Source organism: Microplitis demolitor, chromosome 2 (assembly GCF_026212275.2).
Source record: "Microplitis demolitor isolate Queensland-Clemson2020A chromosome 2, iyMicDemo2.1a, whole genome shotgun sequence".
NCBI classification, from domain to species: Eukaryota; Metazoa; Arthropoda; class Insecta; order Hymenoptera; family Braconidae; genus Microplitis; species Microplitis demolitor.
Window position 1 is genome coordinate 3,580,792 of NC_068546.1, and position 21,480 is coordinate 3,602,271.

The following is a 21,480-nucleotide window of genomic DNA, read 5'->3' on the forward strand; positions in this document are numbered from 1 at the left end:
CACATAAGCCCTTATTTCTTAAGGGGCCCATTTTGCCCCCATCCCTTCCCCTATCCGGGAATATATGCCAGCAAAATATGACATTATGAATTTGTCTATATTTATATTTTTTTGTACGGGTTGTTCTTAAAAAATTCACAAAAAGTTTTTAGTCAATTACTTTTTTTTTTTTTAACTTCAGTTCATAAAAAGTTCGTCATTAGGTCAAGCTTCGAATAGACTTTGGAAATTCGTTTTTAACAAAAATTTTGTGTGTTTTTAAAATCACATTTGTTTTTTTTTTTTAAATTGGCTCAATTCCAAATTTTTTTTTTCATTGAATCAAAAAAAAAAGTCTAATGAAATTTCAATAAAAATTGAAGTTCAAAATTTTTCTGAAAAATCGGATCGAAATTAAAAAATTTTCAATTTTCAAACTTATATTCATAAACTCAAATTTTTAGACTAAATTTCTTTTCAAATTGAAATATTAAAAAAAAAAAGTACTAACCGTTATTACACATTGAGATTCCACGATCCATCGCATAACTAATTAGTGCCATAATAATTCCCAGCAATGCCAAAAAAACCCAGTCTTCACCCAACCTCGCTCCAGTATGTTTCCAAATGCATGCCAGCAACGCGACAGCTTTTCGACATAACGGGCCACGTCTTGATTTGCGTAAGTCTTCAGCTCTAACTTTATCCAGTTTTCTACGTGCTTTTTCGTGTGATTTAAGTTTTCGTGCTTCTTCTTTTGCAAATTCACCCAAATCTTTCGTATAGCGACCATACATCTAAACACAACATCAAAAAACATGTCATAAAAAATTCAAATTCAAATTTCCCGCGGTTTCATTAGTTCGAAGCTTACTCGGCAGCCGGGGAAGAACCCAACTAGTTCACGGTTCCATAGCTGTCATTCCCATTCCATAAAGTAGACAAACAATGCAAATTAATAAAACAATAAATAGACAAAACAAAGTACAAACAATGTTAATTTATTATGATTTTTAAATAAATTCAAATTATTTTAGTCATTTAGATTTATTTTAATACTTTTTTCTTACAATTAACTTACAATATAGTCATCATTGCAGACGAAATAAGCTCTGTTCAGAAGACTGGCCGGCATAAATACAATATAAATAAATAAACTTATTGTTTTAAACATTCAAGTAACAGAGGAATTCATTATTTGTTAATTTTAATAAACTTTTTTTTTGTTTTTATTATTAAATACATTTGCGATTATTTTTTTATTTTTACCCACTTGTTGAAGTCAAAAAAAACGAGTCAAGGTAACAGATGTTTAATGATATCGAAATTGTTGTGATGGTAGTTAAACGGTAACTGAAGAGGAGGATTTAGTTGGTCTTTGAGCATTTGAATTTGTCGAAATTTGGCAAGAGTCAGCAATTATTATTTTTAGATTTTAGCTACTGGTAGTCATCGGTACTGAGTTTTTACACTACACCTCTTACCTATTGTTTACATAAATATATTAACAGACAATTGTCAGACATAAACTATTTATGTTACCACTTATAACTGTCAATGTTAAAAAAAAAATTTATTTGATGTTTAATCGTTTGTTTGTGATTTTCGGAGGACAATTTACTGATGTCATTTTATAAATTTTTTTTTGAGCATTTTTAATTAATTGTTAATTTTTCTTACCAATATTTTACAAAAACAAAAAAACGTGTGGCTTAATGGGAGTACTACATTAGACTGGGGTCAAATGCTGGCTGTTAATCATTTGGCAACCTCGACATTGAAGTTGTCTGCCTATACGATCTTTGTCGAGAAGCTCTTTTGCCAAAAATAACTATTTTTATTAAAATCCATGTCTCGTTTGTATTTTATTTGTTTTATCAACAATAAAAAAGAAGGTAATTCTATTAAAAATTTTTTTATATTTTTAAGTAATTTGAATTTTATTTTTGGGGTAAAAAAAAATTTAGGGAACGAATTAAAATTTTTTTTCAGGAAATTTATTGAGGGCGAAAGTAACTTTAGTCTATAGTTCGCTTAAAAGTAAATTTGAAGCTGAACTTATGCAGATACGAAAAAATGTACAAAGAGTAATTTGTAGGGAATTAAATTTCCTACAAAAAAGTTATCTATAGATTTTTTTGTCAGATTGATAGTTCATGAGTTATTTTGATTTTAATTTCAAAACTGGATTTTAAAAAAATCTATGGATTTAATTTTGTGTATTTAACTTTGGATTGAAATATCTTTTGAACTATTCGATGTATGGGAAAAATTAAAGAAATCTTTTTTGTAGAGAATTTAATTTCCTACAAAATCATTTCAGTACATTTAAGCCGTTTCTGCAATAGTTTATCGGTAATTTCAATTTGAAAACCAGAAACTATTAAAAAATAATTTTTTTCAATTCACTGATTCCAAATTTAAAAATCAAAATTTGGACTTAAGTATTCTAGATACAGTAAAAATATATCGGACAAAATTTTTATAGAATTAAATTCTTTACAAATAACATTCTTACAAATTTTTACATAAACCCCATGGTTTACCGAATAAATAAAAAGGGAAAATTCTATATTTAGTAGAATATAAAAAATTATGTTTAGCCTTCACTAATTTTTTCATCATCTCAACCAATTACTAAGTATATATAAAATATATGAACATATAAATAGCAATAAAAAAAATATATTTTATTTTTCGATGTAATTTTTACTAATTTAATTCGAGACATTCAATTGACGTCAACAATGACCACGTCCTACTGGGCAATGGTTTGCTAGTCCAATTTTAGTGATTGGACCTACATAATTAGACACCATTGTCTATTATTATCGAACAAATATCTTTAAATAAAACCAATAAGATTGAAAAATAAAAAATAAATAAAAAAAAAAAATTTATTTAAGTAAAAGAATGCAATTGCATGATCGCGTATTGTCGATTGATGCACGATAGGTTTTTTTTTTAAACCTTATAACATTGTTTTGATATATATATAGTCTGGTCACGCATATATATCTTATGCATAACAAGTTCTATTATCAACACATATATATAAGCGTCATGCGCATAATCATTGAATTGTCAACCGCGGCGTTTGTATTTCTATTAAATTTTATAAAAGATTTCTCTTCTTGTAAAGTGCAATTGCATTTAATTTTTTCTGTTATTAAAATTTTATTTTTTTTTTTTTCAAGAGTTTACTGCTGTGTGATTTATGATCCTGAAGTTAGTAGACAATTTAAAGAAAACAATTTTCGATTTTTTTTTTTACATATCAAATACAAAAAAAAAAAAAAATATGAACATATAGAAAATTTTTTTAATATTTTTTTTTTATAATTTATCATTTTTCCAAAAATTACTAGACGTCGGCTGATTTCAGTATATATATATATATATATATGTATATATATATATATATATATATATATATACTCAATTGGATCAGGTATCATGAGTAATGAGATTTACATATATTTAGTATTTAAAATTATATTGTTATAAATCTTTTTTCTTAATTAGTACTTTTCTATAGATTTAGAAGGTTATCCCTACTCTTTAAAAGGTAGTTTTTTAGTCAAGGTCATGCTTGTATGCCCACGCGATTTTTCAATGGATTTAATGTAAGTGACCGATTCACTTAATTTTTTATGATTATTATTATATAAGTCGATCATTTGTTAATTTTTTTGTAACGTTTTAAGCGGGCTCAAAAAAAAATTTTTAAATTTCGCGGTCTTCAAAAAGTGAAGATTAATTATGTTTTTTTAAATTTCGCGGTATAAAAATTATAAATTCAAAATTTTTTGTTAGTCTGCGGTCTGTGAAAATAAAAGTTTTTTTTGAATTCGCGATTTGAAAAATGATAAATTTTTTGTTGACTAAATAAAATTATAAATCAGCAGTTTTTAAAATAATTTTGATTTTAAAATGAAAAAAAAAATTTAACGAAAATTTATTTCCTAAGAAAAAATTTTTTGAAATTTTACTTATTTAAAGAAATAGTTTTACAAATTTTTTTGTAATTTTTGATAGGAAATTGTTATTGAAAATTAAAAAATTACAAAATAAAATTTATTTTTAGACTAATTGGAAAAATATTTAAAAATCATGAGATTAATTAAAATAATTGCTGTAGTTTTAATAAATATTGCATCCATGTAGTTGACTTGAATTAAATTGATGCCATAAAAGTAAAAATTTATTTTAATTTAGAATGGCAAGTTTTATTAATAAGATGTTATCTCTATGACTAAATAATTTTCACAGTACAGAATAGAAGATAACCTTGGCCTGGGTTTTTTTTTATAAATCCAGAAAAAGTCAAAATTTTGCGGTTCAAGAAAAAAAATTTGTCCGTTCAAGAAATTCGCTCCCAAAAAATTTTAAAAAAGTTTGACATGTAGGAGTTACAAATTTTAGATAGAGTAGGACTTCCAGAAGACGGTAACACGACTTTATCTCTCTGGACAAAATCTCCCTAGGACAAAATCTCCCCATGATAAAATTTCTAAATTTATTTTTATTAGCCCAATCCCTGATGGTCATACTATCAACTCAAAAATTTGACGATCAGTGATTTTGATTAACTTCATAGTAAGTTTACGTCAAGTTGTTGCAATTGACGATGATGTCAAATTTGGTCTAGAAATTTCTCATGATTATTATAAGATCTCTGGAGAACAAAATCTGTTGGACACGATCTCTTTAAACGAGGTCTTATAATGATCTATGTAATTATAATGATTTCTACACTTACGACTTGAATCGTATTCATGTTTTTTTTTTACATTTTATATGTATATCATAAATAAATAGAATGTTACACATGTATGAAATCAGGGGAAATTCCCAGCCCAAATTTGGCACCATCGTCAATTGCAAGAACTTGACATAAACTTACTATGAAGTTAATCAAAATCACTGAACGTCAAATTTTTGAAGTGATAAGTATGACCATTAGAGATTGGACTGATAAAAATAATTTTAGAAATTTTATCATGGGAGATTTCCTCTGGGGAAATATGGTGGAACCCCAGAAGACTTGCCCAAAATAACCAAAGCCTTCAAGCATACACCGGACATCTTAATTTTGATTCGGGTCACCGTCTAAGAAATCCTATAGAAAATCTAGACTCAGCTTCCTGAGCTCAAAAAGAGCGGGAAGTTTTTTCTTTGTATTTTTAGAAGTTTGAAAAAATAGGTCATTAATTTCACGTTTTGAAGTTTTGAAAAAGCTCTCTTTTTTAAAGATTTTTTTTTTTATAGAGAAGTGTAGGGTTTAAAAACATTCTCATTTGACTCAAAATTTGTTTACATAAAGTTCAAAATCAACTTTATTTTTTACTATTAAAATTTGTCTCAAATTCAAAACTTCTACATAACGAATTTTTTGAAACTTTTTGGAACGGATTTTATTCACCCAAGTTGCAAAAAAAATTCTTAAGCCAAAGAATGATTTTTTGCTGTTATGATTATAATTTAAAAAAAAAATAAGAAATCACCCGATTTAGAAATTTTTTATAATTTACTTAGTTTAAAATATTTAAATTTATTGTTTAATTTTTTTTTTCTGCGAAAGATAAAAATAAATAATTTGTAAGATTTTTCAAGGATTTAAATTATTATTATTTTGGTATCATTTTTCATTGGAATAAATTGTTGTGATTAATCGAGTAAATGATCCTTGACATTGGGTAATTACTTATTTTTTTATTTATTAAAGAAGGTTGTAATTAAATGTAGATTTTTATCGACTTATTTTTACAAAACAATAAAATTTAATTAATAACTAAACTTCAATACGAATTAGTTTAAGCAAAGATAAGACAGACCTCCAAACAAAATATAAAAATTTAAAAAAATATATTGAATGGTAATGACGTAATTAATAATTATAAAAATTACCCACATAAAATTAAAAATCAAACTATTTGCGAATTTATTTAAAATAAATTTTTAAACTGAATTCATTGGGAAAAATAAAATAAATTATTTTTTTTTAATTTTCATTTTCTGTTCGAATCGCGATTAAGAGATGAAAGATTATTTTTAACAAATAGTATACTTTATCTTTAACACCGTGAATCAATCACAAGATAAATTGAAGATCTATTAATAATTGAATATAATTATTTTTGTGATAAATTATTTATCGGAATGTTAATTGATTTCTATTTTATGCTCCTCTTTATCTACTTTCTATAATAATAAATGAGGTGACATTTTTTTAGCCTACTAATCCCGATAACTCAAAAATATTTCTACATAAAACTAATATCCAGATTAAGAACATCGACAGTTCTATTGAAAAATTTCTAGTTTATAAGAACAGTAATTTCTTTGGCGCATTCACTTTTTATGAAGAATCAAAAATTTGTCCATTTTTCCCAACAAATATGTCAAGTTTAATTTGAAAATACAAGATTATAATGTAATCTATCATCCTCGGCTTTTTTCCGTTCAAAGCTTCGATCGTACTTTTATTAATTTTAAAATTAAAATTTAAAACTTCTCAAAAATGCAATTTTTCAAAATAAATTCGAACCCTATCCAGAAGACAATTTTGAACTTAAAATATCTCGATAACTATTCAGCTTTTGAAAAAAATATATAAGACTTTTTTTGTAGAGAATTTTTAGCTCTACAAAAAAGGTCTCTTATTATTTGTCGGATAACTCAATATTTACTTAGATATTTCCAAAAAACCAATAACACTTTTTATTTTTGATAATTTTTGAATTTCCCGCGGAAAATTTTGAACTTTATTCACTAAAACAAGTATATTTTTAAAGTTTAAATTTTTCCATCAATTCTATATCAAATTACATTTATTTCCGCATAGTTTTCCACAAAATTTACTTCAAAATATTTTAAATTATGTCTAATTTTATACAAAAAGTCGTTTTTTCATTTTTTTGGTCATAATTATTTTCTGTTCCATATCTACAGCAGATTAAAAACGTCGGGTTCTAGAAACTTTCTACACATTAATTCGTGCCGCCATTGAAAATAAAAAAAAACATGCACATGCAATTGAAAATAAAAAAAAAACCCTTACAATAGTATTAAGATAATCAAAGGGGTCAAATTCCGGTTGGTCATCTTCTTTCGGCGGCGGACAAGGGTAGAAAGCTTGCGAAGGTCTACCAAAAAATTTAAATAAAAATAATGTTTATAAAGTAAACCAAAAAAAAAAAAAAAACTGTCTTTCATTATTAAATTTCCAATACCTGTTGGGTCTATTAGACCGACTGTCTTTTAATTTAGCCATCAATCGAGTAAAATCTTCCCATTCCTTATCGACATCCTCTTCATTGCCATCCAAGACAGCTGGATCCGGATGATGATGTCGATGTCTATGGTGATTTTCATCACAATCCTTTTTATTCACTGAATTAGCCATTTTTATTTGTCAATTTAAATAAAGAAAGTTCAAAATATTTAATTATTGATTATTATTATTTTTATTTCATTAATTACACATAATTACAAATTATATTTATTGATTATTATAGAAAAATTTTTTATTACAAATATAAGTGTATCACACCATCGTCGATGGTGAACTGAGTCACGATACTCCGTCACGAGTCACCACAGCTTCAATTTATAAACTCATTAGACTGACACATTATCAAATGAGAGGTAGAAACAACGACGATATCAAATTATTTTTATTATTTTTTTTTATCGATTAGAAAATTTGAAATTTTGGTTTTTTTTTTTTTCGCTGCTATTATTGTTATTTTTTTTTTTTAATGAGAGATTATGGATGTTATGATTATGAGGTGGAGTGGAAGACAGTGATAAAAATAAAATTAGTGAATTATTTGAATTGTGCTGCAGACTGTACTAAGTAATGGGCTACTTCCCTCTCTGAAGAGAGAAACTGAGGTATAGAAGGGGTCTTTCGTAGGAAGCTCGTCGACTCAAAGTCACAAGTTATCTCTATGCTCTTTTATCATTAGGTCAAAATTGTCCTCGTGATTTAATTTATGTTGACTTTTTTTTTTTTAACGAAAATAATTGGAAATTATGGTTGGAATTTTTTAGGAATTGTGATGTAAGTATTTATTTTTTATGCTGGGTAATTTTTGGGCAGAATTTTGACAGCGGGGAAAAATTAGTTAGGAAATTTTTGGAAAGTTTTTTTTTTTTGGTTGGAGGTTTGAGGAAATGACGATAAGTTTTTGAATTTTGGTTTGGGTCGTTGGTTCATAGAAACTTTTTTGTGGGAAATTTAATTGGCGCGAGAAGAGGTCTTTTGATTTTTTTGATATTATGGATACTTTGGGTAGTGAGTGTATTTTGAGAAATTAAAGATAGACTTGCCAGTTTTGTAACAAATGTGAATTTTGGATACTGTAATTTTTTGTATGCGAAAATAATTTGTCATAAAAATTTTAGACAATAATGATAAAAAAATGTGTATTGGAAAAACAAATAAAATTGAAAGCTTTTTTAAATAAAAATAAATAATTTATTTTAAGGATTTTTCTTTAGACAACAAAAACTCTCACGTGAACGTTAAAAAATAGTCTGATGACATACTCTAGTATTAAAAGTTAATTATGAATAAATAAAAAAATGTATATTTTATAAATTGCGCCATGCTGAAAATTTGTGAACAAAATATTTAGATTCAATTAACTAAGAATGTTTATTGAAATAAGAAAAAAAAATAATTATTAATTATTGCAATTAAAGTGTAGGAATATTAATTTTAAATTGAGAAAGTTGTAAATTTGTTTAAAAAAATAAATAAAATTGTTTAAAGTTTTTAGCTTACCCTTTTTAGTGTCTGAAAATAACTTAAAAAAAAAAAATGTATTGCGTATTGTTGTCAGATTATTGTTTGTCATAAACCTGGGACTAGCTTCGAAAAAAAAACATAAAAAAAAATCCATTGTTAAAGTTAATTTTTTTTTTTAGTTACACAGACAGACACATAACAATAATTTGGGCCATTACTTATCATTTGTTACTAATATGTTATATTATAAATAATTTTAAGTCTTTTTCCACTCGAAAAAACTCATTGAATTTTAAAAAAATGAGGGCCCTATATTGTTATTGATAAATATAGCAATAGTACACCAGCAAACCTAGAGAGAGGAGTAACACAGATCCTATTAAATATTTACCTCAGGATAAATAATAAATAAAATATAAATATATAAAAAATAGACACAGATGACAGACAGACAGATTAGATAGTTTTCAAATAAATCCGGTAATAGGTAAAACAATCCTACAACAGACAATCACCAAATAATATCTTTTGGAAGCCTTCGATAATTTAAATAATCAAAAATAATTACGTAAAGTCCAACAACAAAAAAATAAATAAAACATTTTTTATGGGGGAGACAATTTGTTTTTTTTTCTCTACCTGCACTCACTCATACATTTATTTTTCTTCTGGCTATTCATCTCAGCGTGTTTACATGACGTTCGCTAATAAAAAAAAAGATAAAATAATTCATGATATCCAATTTTCATAATCATTTTTATCGAATTATTTTTACATGGGACGAAACTTTTTGTACTTTTAATTTTTCTTCGAACGTAATTATTTTTTTCGTAAAAGCCTTCAATGCTTCCAATAATCAAAAATCACTATACAAAAAACATTAAATAAAATATCAACAACTCACCTCATCACTGCTCGCGAAGCAAAAAAAAGACATGTTAAAAAAATAAAAAAATTCATTCGAACTCCGCAAGATATCACTGCTAACTGGAATAAAAACAAAATTAATCCCTTATTAATCGCGATTTTTTTTCTTCTCTATTTACGCCAATAAATTTTTGATTGTTTATATTAGTCTCGTGTCGTAGATAAGTTGAGTACTGCAATTGTTAATGAGCCGAGAGTACTGAGATAAAAATGTTAAGTAAATTTAAATGTTGACCGAAATCAAATATTTAGATTTTTTAAAATTCAAATAAATTACGTGTAATATAAAATAAAGGAAAAATTAATGAATAAATTGTTGTAATAAGACGCAAGATATTAAAAACGGAAGTCCCATGGGTTCCATGACCTTTAAGATAATCAGGGATAAGCGAGAAAAGGGAGAGTGAATGAAAGCCCATTAAATTATTTCATATGAGTCACGTTACCACATGATTGATTCTTTTCCATTTACAGTAATTGAACTTCCTTCTTCATACATTTTTACTTTTTTAATCTCATTAAATTACGTTCCAAGTGTTTAAATTTCAAGGAAAAAAAATTAATAAATTTATCGAATGTTTATTCAAAATATTCATATATTCTTCATATTTTTGTTTGATTACATATTTTTTAAATATTACTATGACCTTCAAATTATCACTATCTTTTAATTATTTACGCTTTTATTGTCTTACTCTTATGTATATATTTATCTTTACATATTTGTCTTGTATGTTTTTAGTTTTAAACTTTATGTAAATTTTGTAACTAGATTATCAGCTAGTTGTGTTTTCATATACTACGCGTTAAATATATATTGGAAATATAAAAATATATTTTTAATAATACACTTGACAGCTAAAATAAACATTATTTTTATTTATGATTAAAATATATAAAGGAAATCTTGGGAAATCCAAGTGCACACCTCAGTCACTCATGATAATTATTAATATTTTATTTTTTCATTAATTATTGTTTAACTTTTAACTAATTAATTGATTTTTTTTACTTTTATTTTTTCAGTTAAAATTTTTTTAAATATCCCGCCTTTTTTTCTTAGATGCCGCTTTTTATTTTTTAATTCTACTGTCACTAGTGCTGCTGCCAGTAGTTGGTGGAGGAAAAAAAAAATAAAAAATGGCAACTTAATTTTTATGAATTACCGGTTTTAAGTTTTTCATTAATTACAATTAAACAAAAAGGATGTAGATAGTGATTTTTCATGGGGCTCTTGCGACAAAAGATATAAAGCTATTAAAAAAAGATTATACCAATTTATTATATTTTTCGAAAGTTATTGTGGTTCCGAAAATGCGTACATGATAATTAACAGCACTTTTTTGGATTAGAATAATTTATTTTAAATCAATGGAGTAATGAATCGACTCAATACCGGATCGGAATTATTACTTAATAAATTATCTTGGTACTAATTTACAATTTAACTCATTTTAATGCAATCAAACGGGTGTAGAGATGATGAACGTGAATTAATGGAGGTGTACAACTATAACTTTGAATTTTTTTTTCGAAATTTTGAGTCTATTATAAGCCTTGAGTTATTTTTGCAAACTCATTTTATCTGAATTTCTGCGTAATCTATTGTCAAAAAAAAAGTATATAGAAAATATTATAAAATTAATTTTTGAATTAACATTAATTTTTATAAAAATAGTTTATGATTTTTTCGAGATGTACCAAAAAATGACTTTTTCAATTTCTTCATAATTCCACAAAACATTTTTTCTACACTTGGTCTGAAAGTTTAATTTTTGAGCGTTAGATGGCGTTCCGTAAGAAGCCGATTACCGGAGACCTACCTTACCGGCCTAGTGAAGTGAGCACTTTGCGACCTTCACTTTAAAACCAAGCGTCCAGTTCAAATTAACGTTCTTTCCAAACAACATTAAAACATAAGCAAACTATAGATATTCAACAACGTAAAATGTGTTTTTTCCATGTTTAGAAAATCTCATAAATTCCTATAGAAATTTTTTGAAAATGGTTTCAATTCGGTTTTAAAGTGCGCACTGTACATTTTTTATTTAAACGACAATAGGAAAAAATAAACTGAAAAAAAATAAATTCTAATTTTTGTAGACCATTACAACTGTCGGTAAACGGCCATTTTGTGGTCAACTAACATAAATATTCATTTGGTGTCCATTTTACCTCATTTCCCTGTAAATTTAATTAAAAATAATTTAAATTTGCTAATTTATATCTAAATCCCCGATTTAATTAAATCAGACTAAAATTATCTACATGGAGAGAAATGTGAAGTAAATCTTCCTATACAGCATAATAAAGGTTACATTACTCTATAGTTTGTATAAGCAGTTACATAAGAGCGCCGTGACACAAATTATAGAGTAATGTGACCTTTACTATGTTGCATAGACATATTTACTTGTCATTTCTCTCCGTGTACTTCAATAAATAATAAATCAATCATAATTTTTTTTTTTAATAAATTCCATCCGTCCAATATCTAAACGATCTGCAATATCATTGCAAATTTTAATTTGATTTTTATGATACTCAATTCCACCAGAATTGTCAACTTTAGCCATAGCTTTTCTCTCCATATCCCCAGCAACTAAGACACTATCACTTTCTTCATTAACCGGCAGCGCCCTCAGCTGACCCAGAAGGTGACTCAAACGATTTTCTGCCCCGGATCCAAAAGCTCTCGGATCGATGGCCATAAAACAGTGGCCCAAATTAGCAGTTCTATTGCTGTCTTTCCAACTTCTGATGTTCGGACCATAAAAGCTTCCGCTTAAAATTCCACAGAGCAACTCGACCATCACTCCAAGTCCATAACCTTTGTAACCAGAGTGCTCTTCAGCGCCACCCAGTGGCATTAATTTAGAACTTTCTATGGCTTCAGCAGAGTCTGTTGTTATCTTTCCATCTCTACCCAATGCCCATCCACGGGGAATACTTTGTTCTTTGTTTAATGCCACTTCTATTTTACCCAATGCTACTGCAGTGGTCGCCATGTCAAGTACGAACTCGTCATTGTGCCCGCGCATCCCAATAGATAGCGGGTTAGTGCCAAGTGCGGCAGCTGTCGCTCTTGTTGGGACCATGAGGGGACTTGAATTCGTACAACTGAATCCTATAAGATTTTTCTCCATTGCCATTAAAGTGTAGTAGCCACAAATTCCGTAGTGATTTGATCCTCGGGTTGATACCATACCGATTCCGTATTTTTCGGCCTTTTTTATCGCCAGTTCCATACTGAATTTACCGATCACTTGACCCAGGCCGTTCTTACCATCAACTAATGCTATTGCCTGCATAAATAATGATTTATAAATTTGCGCATAAAATTTAAAAATATATGATCTATGTGATTAATCAAGATATTGAGTTGGATTTAAATTCAAAAATTTTTAAAATACAGTACTAACTTTTTTTTAAAAAACCTTAATTAGTTTTTGATAATTGCGAGTTTATTAAAGTCTTGCTATGAAATTTTGCGTATTTAAAAACTAATTACACATGAAAAAAAATAATTTTTAATTAAAATTCAGGTTTTTAAAATAACTATCAGTTTTAAAATTAATATTATTTAAAATTAATTGACTTATGGACAATAAAAAAAAATAATTTAAATGAAATAAAATAAAATACATTGTGATTTTAATTTTCATGACATTTATCACTTGGAAATTTAAAGTTATGTAAAAATAAAGTATATAAATAAGTTAATTTATAATGATATTTATATTTTATATTTATGACTGATTGAACTTGTCAATAACTTTAAGTAATTTCCTTTAAATTTCAAGGAAAATCTTTGACAGCACATATATTTTTATTATCAACGAGTTCAGAAGACCCTAGAATATTTTAAACTCCAAATATCTCAATAACTATCGAGTTTATAAAAAAACTACAAGACATCTTTTTTGTAGATAATTCAAAGCCCTACAAAAAAGGTCTCTTGCAATTTTTCCGATAACTCAATATTTACAAAGATATTCCTAAAAATCTAAAATCCCATAAAAATGGAGTATACAGCAATATAATTTCTAATCACATTTATGTTTTACCCTGATTTAAACTCTTCAATAACTTCAATTTCCTTTAAATTTCTTCCTCAATATCTCAAATAATCAAACAAACAATTAAAAAAAAAAAAAATAACCTGAAAATCATTAACAATTTGCGGCTTGACAGTCGGACTGGTGAGTTTGTTTTCAATATCATTGATATACATCTGCAAGCGATTCATTCCATGACTAAAGTGTCCGCGGTAATCGGCGGTCATCAAATGATGTGCGACGACTTGAGCGTCCTCTTGAATGGCGCCTACTTTATGCATACTCTCACCGATAAACCGGATGACCTCTTGCTTGGGTATAACAAGGTCGTCGACTTGTAAGTGTTCGTTATTATTACCCGTACATTTCGTAATTCTCCGTTGATACACAATTGACGATTGTTTCAACAAACTTTTTGATATTTTTCTAACTCGCGTAGTTATCATCGCCATCGCAAATGTCGCACTATTATTAATTACAATATTTATCCACTAAGAATTACAACAGTTATTGTTTTAAAAACAATATTTTGTTTGTCACTTGGTAACTAGTATCACTAAATAAAATTAATAAACTTGATAGAGCTATCAAACTGTTGACTCAAGACTTATAAGTGTTGAGAGAAAAAAAATATATATATACGTATGTATATAAGACGTGAACAACTCTCGCGTAGATAACATTTATATATAATGAATCCCACTTTGTACTGTGGGATATAACATACAACGTATCGTTTGGTTATAAAATAACTAATAAACGACGTATGACACAAGCATTGGGTTTTAAAATTTAAAAAGTATCTCTTTATTGGTGGGAGTTGTCCCTAAGGTCACTTATTGAGGTCACAAAGGACGTAAGGGAATTATACAGCTGCTGTATTTTACTATTATTATTATTTTTATATTTGGGCTCAATGTAATTTTAAAAGTTTTTAGAGTTTCGTAATTTTGTTCGAGTGTGTAATAGTGAGGCACGATAGAAATATTGCGTAGTATAAGAAATTTTTAATATGACACTTTCTTATAAATATATTTATTTATTGAGGAAATGATACTTTTATTCAGGGATTTTTTTTAATTAAATCAGCGCTAGTTATTGTTGGAATTTATGTTGAGTATATTTGTATATTTAGTAATAGGTTTATATAACGAGGCGGGAAAATTTGAATTTGAATATTGCCGCGGATTTTTTTTTATTTAATTTTTTTGAAACATGGGAATGTAATTATTGTATTTAAAATTTTTTTGAAAGAAACTTCTTGAGGATTTTTTTTTTAAAATATGAAGAAAATTATTTTTGAGAATATACAATTTTTTTGTAATCAAATATGAAAAATTTTAACGAATGCAATTATGAACTTTTTTTTTTTAATGAGCTGTCAAAATCTAAACTCGTGATAGTAAATGACGTCACGGCATGCAAAAATACCTGGCCGCCGAATTTTCAAATTTAGAAAAGTTTCCCGCGTAAAAAAAAAAAAATAAAAATTCTAGTTCTCTCTTATAAATGAAATTTGACGCATTTCTAGATATGATGATGAGAAAAAAAACCATGAATAATTTCTAGGCTAGCGCGCATGCGCCATTCTTTCCGCGAACAGAGGAAAAAAATTTAAATTTTCAGTTACAGATCTGCTGAAAAATAGTTTACACATTACGAAGGAAGAGAGGGCGTTCCAATCTGCGTATTTGCCATTCTTACCTTCGGCTCTGGTAGACAATTACGAACGTGGGTTAGAATGACCTATTTTTCTCTCTCGATGTGTAATATACTATTTATAAATTATTTTTAAATTTGAAAATACAAGATAATAAATATGTCGCGTTACTAATTTCAAAATTAGCCTTTTCGGTTTTGGTCACTAATTTTGAAACCAACAGGGCACATAATTTTTTTTTTTTAGCCAATCGTTTTTTAAGCCTATTTTGTACCTATAATTGAAAAAAAAAACTTTTGGCTCTCAAAATTTTTTTTCCAATTTTTAGCTTGAGAATAAGTCTACAATATAATTGGCAATAAAAAAATTGTGTCCTATTGGTTTTAAACTTAGTGACCAAAGCCAATAGAACGTATAAAAATATGTCTTTTTGGAATTAGTGACGCGATATGTTGACTAAAATAGTATATTACATACCGAGAGAGCAATTTAGGACATTCCAGTGCTGATTGAGACGTTCTACTTTCCTCCATAACATTTATACTATTTTTCACCAGATCTGTACATAAAAGTTGAAAATTTTTGCCTTTGTTCACGGAACGAATGACGCATGCGCTAATTTTTATCATAGGAGAAAAATACGACTTTCTTTCCTCCTAACAGGGCAGGAATTTGAACTTTAGGTGTACGTATGGTAAAAACTTTATCCTAAATATTTATGTGACTTTTTTTTAAATGTAGGAAATTTAGCAGTTTAAATTCTCCTGAAAATCTGAATCTGCCCGCCATCACTAAATTCCACAGTTTCACTTTCCTTAGATATTTATTAATATTTAAGCAAATTCGTTTTTGCAAATGATTTTACAAAAATTTTTATAACAAAAATCCATTCAATCATTTCGTCTCATTACAGGTATCGCAAGTATATATAAATTGTATTTTATACTTTTGCAAGCGAGCGCGTCTTCTGCCACTAAGCCACCTAGCGGCGCTTCCAAAAACCAACTTCCCTAATGCGCCGATTAACAAGCGAATAAAAATTTTAAAAAATGCATACACTAAAAATTTATTATTTACTAAAAAAAAATTCCATACACGGAGAGAAAATTATGGTAACTGTTCCTAGCACGTTTATGAAATATCATCCCATACCGTTATGGTAATGATTACTTGGGATTATGGGATATAGACTCATACTTTCTGGGAAAAGTTTCCAAAAGTATGGGAACAATTCCTATCATTATGGTAACAGTTTCCATATCGCATGTGAAAGAATCATGGTAATGATTACCATACTCATAGGAATTTTTCCACAAGTAAATAGTAACCGATCCTATAACCACATTGTAATGGTTCCTAAGTGTGTATGGGAATAAGCCCTATATATTATGGTAACTATTCCTATAATATTATGGCAAACATAACCATCATATTATGGTAATGGTTACCATACTATTATGGTAACTATTCCCATAATATTATGGTAATCGTTACCATAATATTATGGTAACCGTTATCATAATATTATGGTAACCGTTACCATAATAGTATGGGAATGGTTATCATAATATCAAGGTAATAATTCCCATAATATTTAGAAATTATAATAATTTTTTTTTGTAAAAAGCGTTTTTTTTGTATATTACAAAATTTTAAGTATACAAAAAAAACGCTTATTACAAAAAAAAAATTTATTATAATTTCTAAATATTTTGGTAACCATTACAATAATATTATGGTAACCATTCCCATGATATTATGGTAACCATTCCCATACTATTATGGTAATAATTCCCATACATTATGGTAATCGTTGTCATAATATTATGGTAATCATTACTATACTATTATGGTAACCATTATCATAGTTACATGGTAACGATTACCATGATTCCATAGGAACTATTCCGATACCATATGGGAATTATACCCATAATTATAGGAATGATTACCATAATATATATGGGTGCCGTTCCTATAATCAACATTTTAAAAAAACCGGTTACTATGCAGTATGGGAAGTATTCCCATAATATATTGTAATTTTTACCATAATTTTCTCTCCGTGTCGGTTATTTTTTTCCCAAATGAAATATTTGAATAAAAATGAATTTTTTCTGTGAATTCAGAATAACCTGTTTGGCAAATACTAAAAAAAATAAAAAAAACATGACAAGAATCAGATAAAATTAAGAAGATATTTAAAATAGATTAAACGATAATTTTGTTACGATAATTAAATGATAGATTGTTAAATCAAGTGTGTGGGTGCTAAGTGACTCGTGCTAATCGATGATAACACATTTTATTACGTCATTTGTCACACACGTGAGACAAACGTGGTACACATATTTGAAGGACTTGTTTATATTTATTTACTTATTATATGTTCATCCATCAAAACTCTTCACTTTTAATTATCATCGCATTAATGAATAAATAAATTCATCATTTTTTGTTCTTTTTTTTACGACACTAATAGACTTTTTTATTACCGATATTAAAACGTCACACCTCCATTTTTTTTATTTTTAATGAAAACTGACACCTGTGTCGTGATTTTCTTAAAGAAATCCGATAGTTTCTCATAATATTTTAAACACGATCAGATTTCCTGCATCCGTAATTTTCATAATACTGTTTATTTACACTCTTTAAAGCATAAACACATGACTAATTAGTATATTTACTGGGTTATAATTTTTAATGGCCGAATAAATTGATTTATCAATTAACCATAAATTATAATGAGTGAAATTTTGTGAAATTATAATTTTGTAAGTAAAATTTATATTTAAGAAATATAATGTTCTAAATAAAATTTCAAATGAGTTTGATATAAATAAAATATTTATGTCAGTTTATCAGTTCTTATCAATGGAGTCAATGTTGCCGTAGGATGCCTAGTATACTTATAAGTTCCCCAGCAAATTCAGTCAGACTGAAAATTTTTTATAACAATACTGATAATTAGCGTGAAATTCGAATTTTTTACTATTAGTAAACTGTACTTAACGAAAATGTAAATTTTAGATATATGGAGGTAAAAATATACGAAAGTTTTTACGTAAAGAAAAGTGAACTGCAGTTGCAAGTATCATTTGATTTAAGAAAATAAACAGAAATGAAAATTTTTCGCCGCAAGAATTTTTACTAATTCCACATACGTTTTTGCTCTCTAAAAACGAATTAGTAAAAATCACATGACATTCACTACTTTTCACTTGGCAGTGAATAATCACTTATTGCCAGTGAAAAGTATGACACTATTTAAATTAGTGACATACTTTTTACTAGTAAACAGTGAAAAGTCACTATTTTCACAATTTTAAATTTCAGAATGTGAATTATGAATTGAAAACGTAAATTTTCTTAGAGCGAGAAAAAATTTTCTTAGGGCAAGAAAATAATTATTAAGTCAAGAGTTATTATTAATTATTAGACTACCCGTGAAAAATGAATCATAAATGGCCATGCATGGCCGTATATGGCTCATATAGGAAGCATATATGGCCATACATGAACTGTGAAAAATTCCCATTAAATTTTACTATGGGTGCATTATAACCCCGGACCATAAGAAAATTGATACAAAATGTACAAGGGTCCCATAGTAAACGTATGCGCATAGGTCCCAATTGTGTCGTCTGCGCATACCATTTACTATGGGACACTTGTAAATTTTGTACCAGTTTTCTTATGGTCCGGTGTTACAATACGCCCATAGTAAAATTTGTTGGAAATTTTTCACAGTGTGGGCATACAAACTTTTTTAATACAGACATGCATGGCCATACATGGTCTTGTATGGTTCATGTATGGCCATGCATGACTATATTAAAAAAGTAGGTATGTCCATGCATGACCATACATGCTCCATGTATGGTCATGCATGGCCATGTATGATTCATTTTTCACAGGCAATATTAATTGATTCAAGTAAATATTTATGGGTTCAAGTCAATCTTAATTGGTTTAAGAAAATATTAATTGATTTAAGTAAAAATTTCTTGGGTTAAGTTAACATGACTTGACCCAAGTACATATCAATTGATCTAAGAAAATATTAATTGACTTAAGAAAATAATAATTGATTCAGTTAAAAATTTCTTGGATTAACAATGACTTGAGTCAAGTAAATTTTCATTAATTCAAGAAAATATTAATTGATTCAAGTAAAAATTTCTTGGGTTAAGTTAACATGACTTGACCCAAGTACATATCAATTGATCTAAGAAAATATTAATTGACTTAAGAAAATAATAATTGATTCAGTTAAAAATTTATTGGATTAACAATGACTTGAGTCAAGTAAATTTTCATTAATTCAAGAAAATATTATTTGATTCAAGTAAAAATTTCTTGGGTTAAGTTAACATGACTTGACCCAAGTACATATCAATTGATCTAAGAAAATATTAATTGACTTAAGAAAATAATAATTGATTCAGTTAAAAATTTATTGGATTAACAATGACTTGAGTCAAGTAAATTTTCATTAATTCAAGAAAATATTAATTGATTCAAGTAAAAATTTCTTGGGTTAAGTTAACATGACTTGACCCAAGTACATATCAATTGACCTAAGAAAATATTAATTGACTTAAGAAAATAATAATTGATTCAGTTAAAAATTTATTGGATTAACAATGACTGGAGTCAAGTAAATTTTCATTAATTCAAGAAAATATTAATTGATTCAAGTAAAAATTTCTTGGGTTAAGTTAACATGACTTGACCCAAGTACATATTAATTGACCTAAGAAAATATTAATTGACTTAAGAAAATAATAATTGATTCAGTTAAATATTTATTGGATTAACAATGACTTGAGTCAAGTAAATTTTCATTAATTCAAGAAAATATTATTTGATTTAAGAAAATAACTGACTTAAGTAAATATGATCATACGACAGCCGTAGTTGATATTTGCACATTTTCTTGAATCAAGTAAATTATAATCCCCTCTTAAATAAATTAAATAAACATACATTTGATCAAACAAACATTTACTTAATTCAAGTTATCCTCCATTAAATAAATGATTTATTTAAACCCACAATTTATTTTTCTCCGCCTATTGAACCAATACTAAACATTGTTAAAAATTAGTCTCGAACCGCTATAAAAATAATAAAATAAAAATGCTTTTCGCATAAAAGGCATGTATAAGATCATTCAAATTTTTTATCAATATAAAATGAGTATAAATTTATATTTTTATCTCATGATTTTGTTATTTTCGCGGTAAAATATTTAAAGTTTACCTTGTTTGCTTACTAATTAAGTCGAAACAAACAAGGAAAATAATAGTGGTATTATTGAGTCATCTAGAGTTTTTATATATTATATTTTACAAAATTATATATGATTTAAAATTAATTCCTTTTTTCCTGCCGAGTAAGCTTCGAAATTCAAATAATTACTTGTTAATAATAAATAATAATAATAATAATAACTTACTAATGTATCTTGATAACCCCAAGTGTGACGATCATGTTTAGCCATTAAATTTGGTGCCATTTTTATAAACTTTTTAATTTACTTATTTTATAAAAAATATAAATTAATTTATTTTTTAAAATTCTTTATTTAATTAAAAATTTCAAAATATTAATTTTATCTTTAGTGACTTAATTATTCAAAATTTATTAAACTTAAATCAAATATTTAAAAAATCACATGATTAAAAAAAAAAAAAAAAATTATTGCCTATCGATATTATCGTGATTGCTTAATATATATTAACATATATATTATGCAAGTCAATTTGAACAAACACTAAAAAAAAAATTTATGTGAAACCTTATCAAATCTTGTAATACATAAAATGATTTCTCGTAATATAAAATAATATCATTATTATACTTCTTTACTTAATCACTTTAATCACAAAATCATTAATAAACTTAACACAGAAAAATATTTTTTTAAAAATTAATTTTTAAAATTAACAATTTAAGATTTTAAGTATCGGCAAATAAATAAATTTAAAATCACAGATAAAAAATAATTTAATATCGATTAATTAAAAAAAAAAATAATTAGCGCACATTGACGCTCAGAGCGTCTCGACGTACGTCGACGTCTGCACGGC

General features: G+C 26.9%; 2 protein-coding genes across 4 annotated transcripts in view; both read right to left on the reverse strand.

Moving 5' to 3' along the window:
- LOC103579991 (chloride channel protein 2) overlaps window positions 1–21,072 on the reverse strand; it is a 32,137-nt gene extending 11,065 nt beyond the window's left edge. The window contains exons 1-3 of one of the 3 annotated variants that reach the window (XM_008561574.3): window positions 7,215–7,593; window positions 7,043–7,127; window positions 491–776 (exon numbers count right to left, since the gene is read on the reverse strand). In XM_008561574.3, the coding sequence (XP_008559796.1) occupies window positions 491–776; window positions 7,043–7,127; window positions 7,215–7,387 (544 nt within the window). In that variant the 5' untranslated portion in view covers window positions 7,388–7,593. Of the gene's footprint in view, window positions 1–490; window positions 777–7,042; window positions 7,128–7,214; window positions 7,594–20,846 lie in introns of those variants that run through there. The other 2 variants (XM_053736900.1, XM_008561575.2) reach the window with 2 other exon arrangements.
- Window positions 10,243–14,693, reverse strand: LOC103579990 (uncharacterized oxidoreductase YjmC). Its single transcript, XM_008561573.3, has 2 exons — window positions 13,827–14,693; window positions 10,243–12,969 (listed from the first exon to the last, which is right to left on the reverse strand). Exons 1-2 carry the CDS (start codon window positions 14,172–14,174, stop codon window positions 12,115–12,117), a joined length of 1,203 nt encoding a protein of 400 aa, XP_008559795.1. The 5' UTR covers window positions 14,175–14,693; the 3' UTR covers window positions 10,243–12,114.
- Window positions 21,073–21,480: the final 408 nt, after the last annotated feature.

What these genes read in the sequence shown, in the direction of transcription:
- LOC103579990 (XM_008561573.3), bottom strand. Translation starts at nt 14,174, where the DNA reads ATGGCGATGATAACTACGCGAGTTAGAAAAATATCAAAAAGTTTGTTG. An exon ending in AAATTGTTAATGATTTTCAG is followed by an intron (nt 12,970 to 13,826) that starts GTTATTTTTTTT and finishes TTATTTATGCAG; the next exon opens with GCAATAGCATTAGTTGATGG.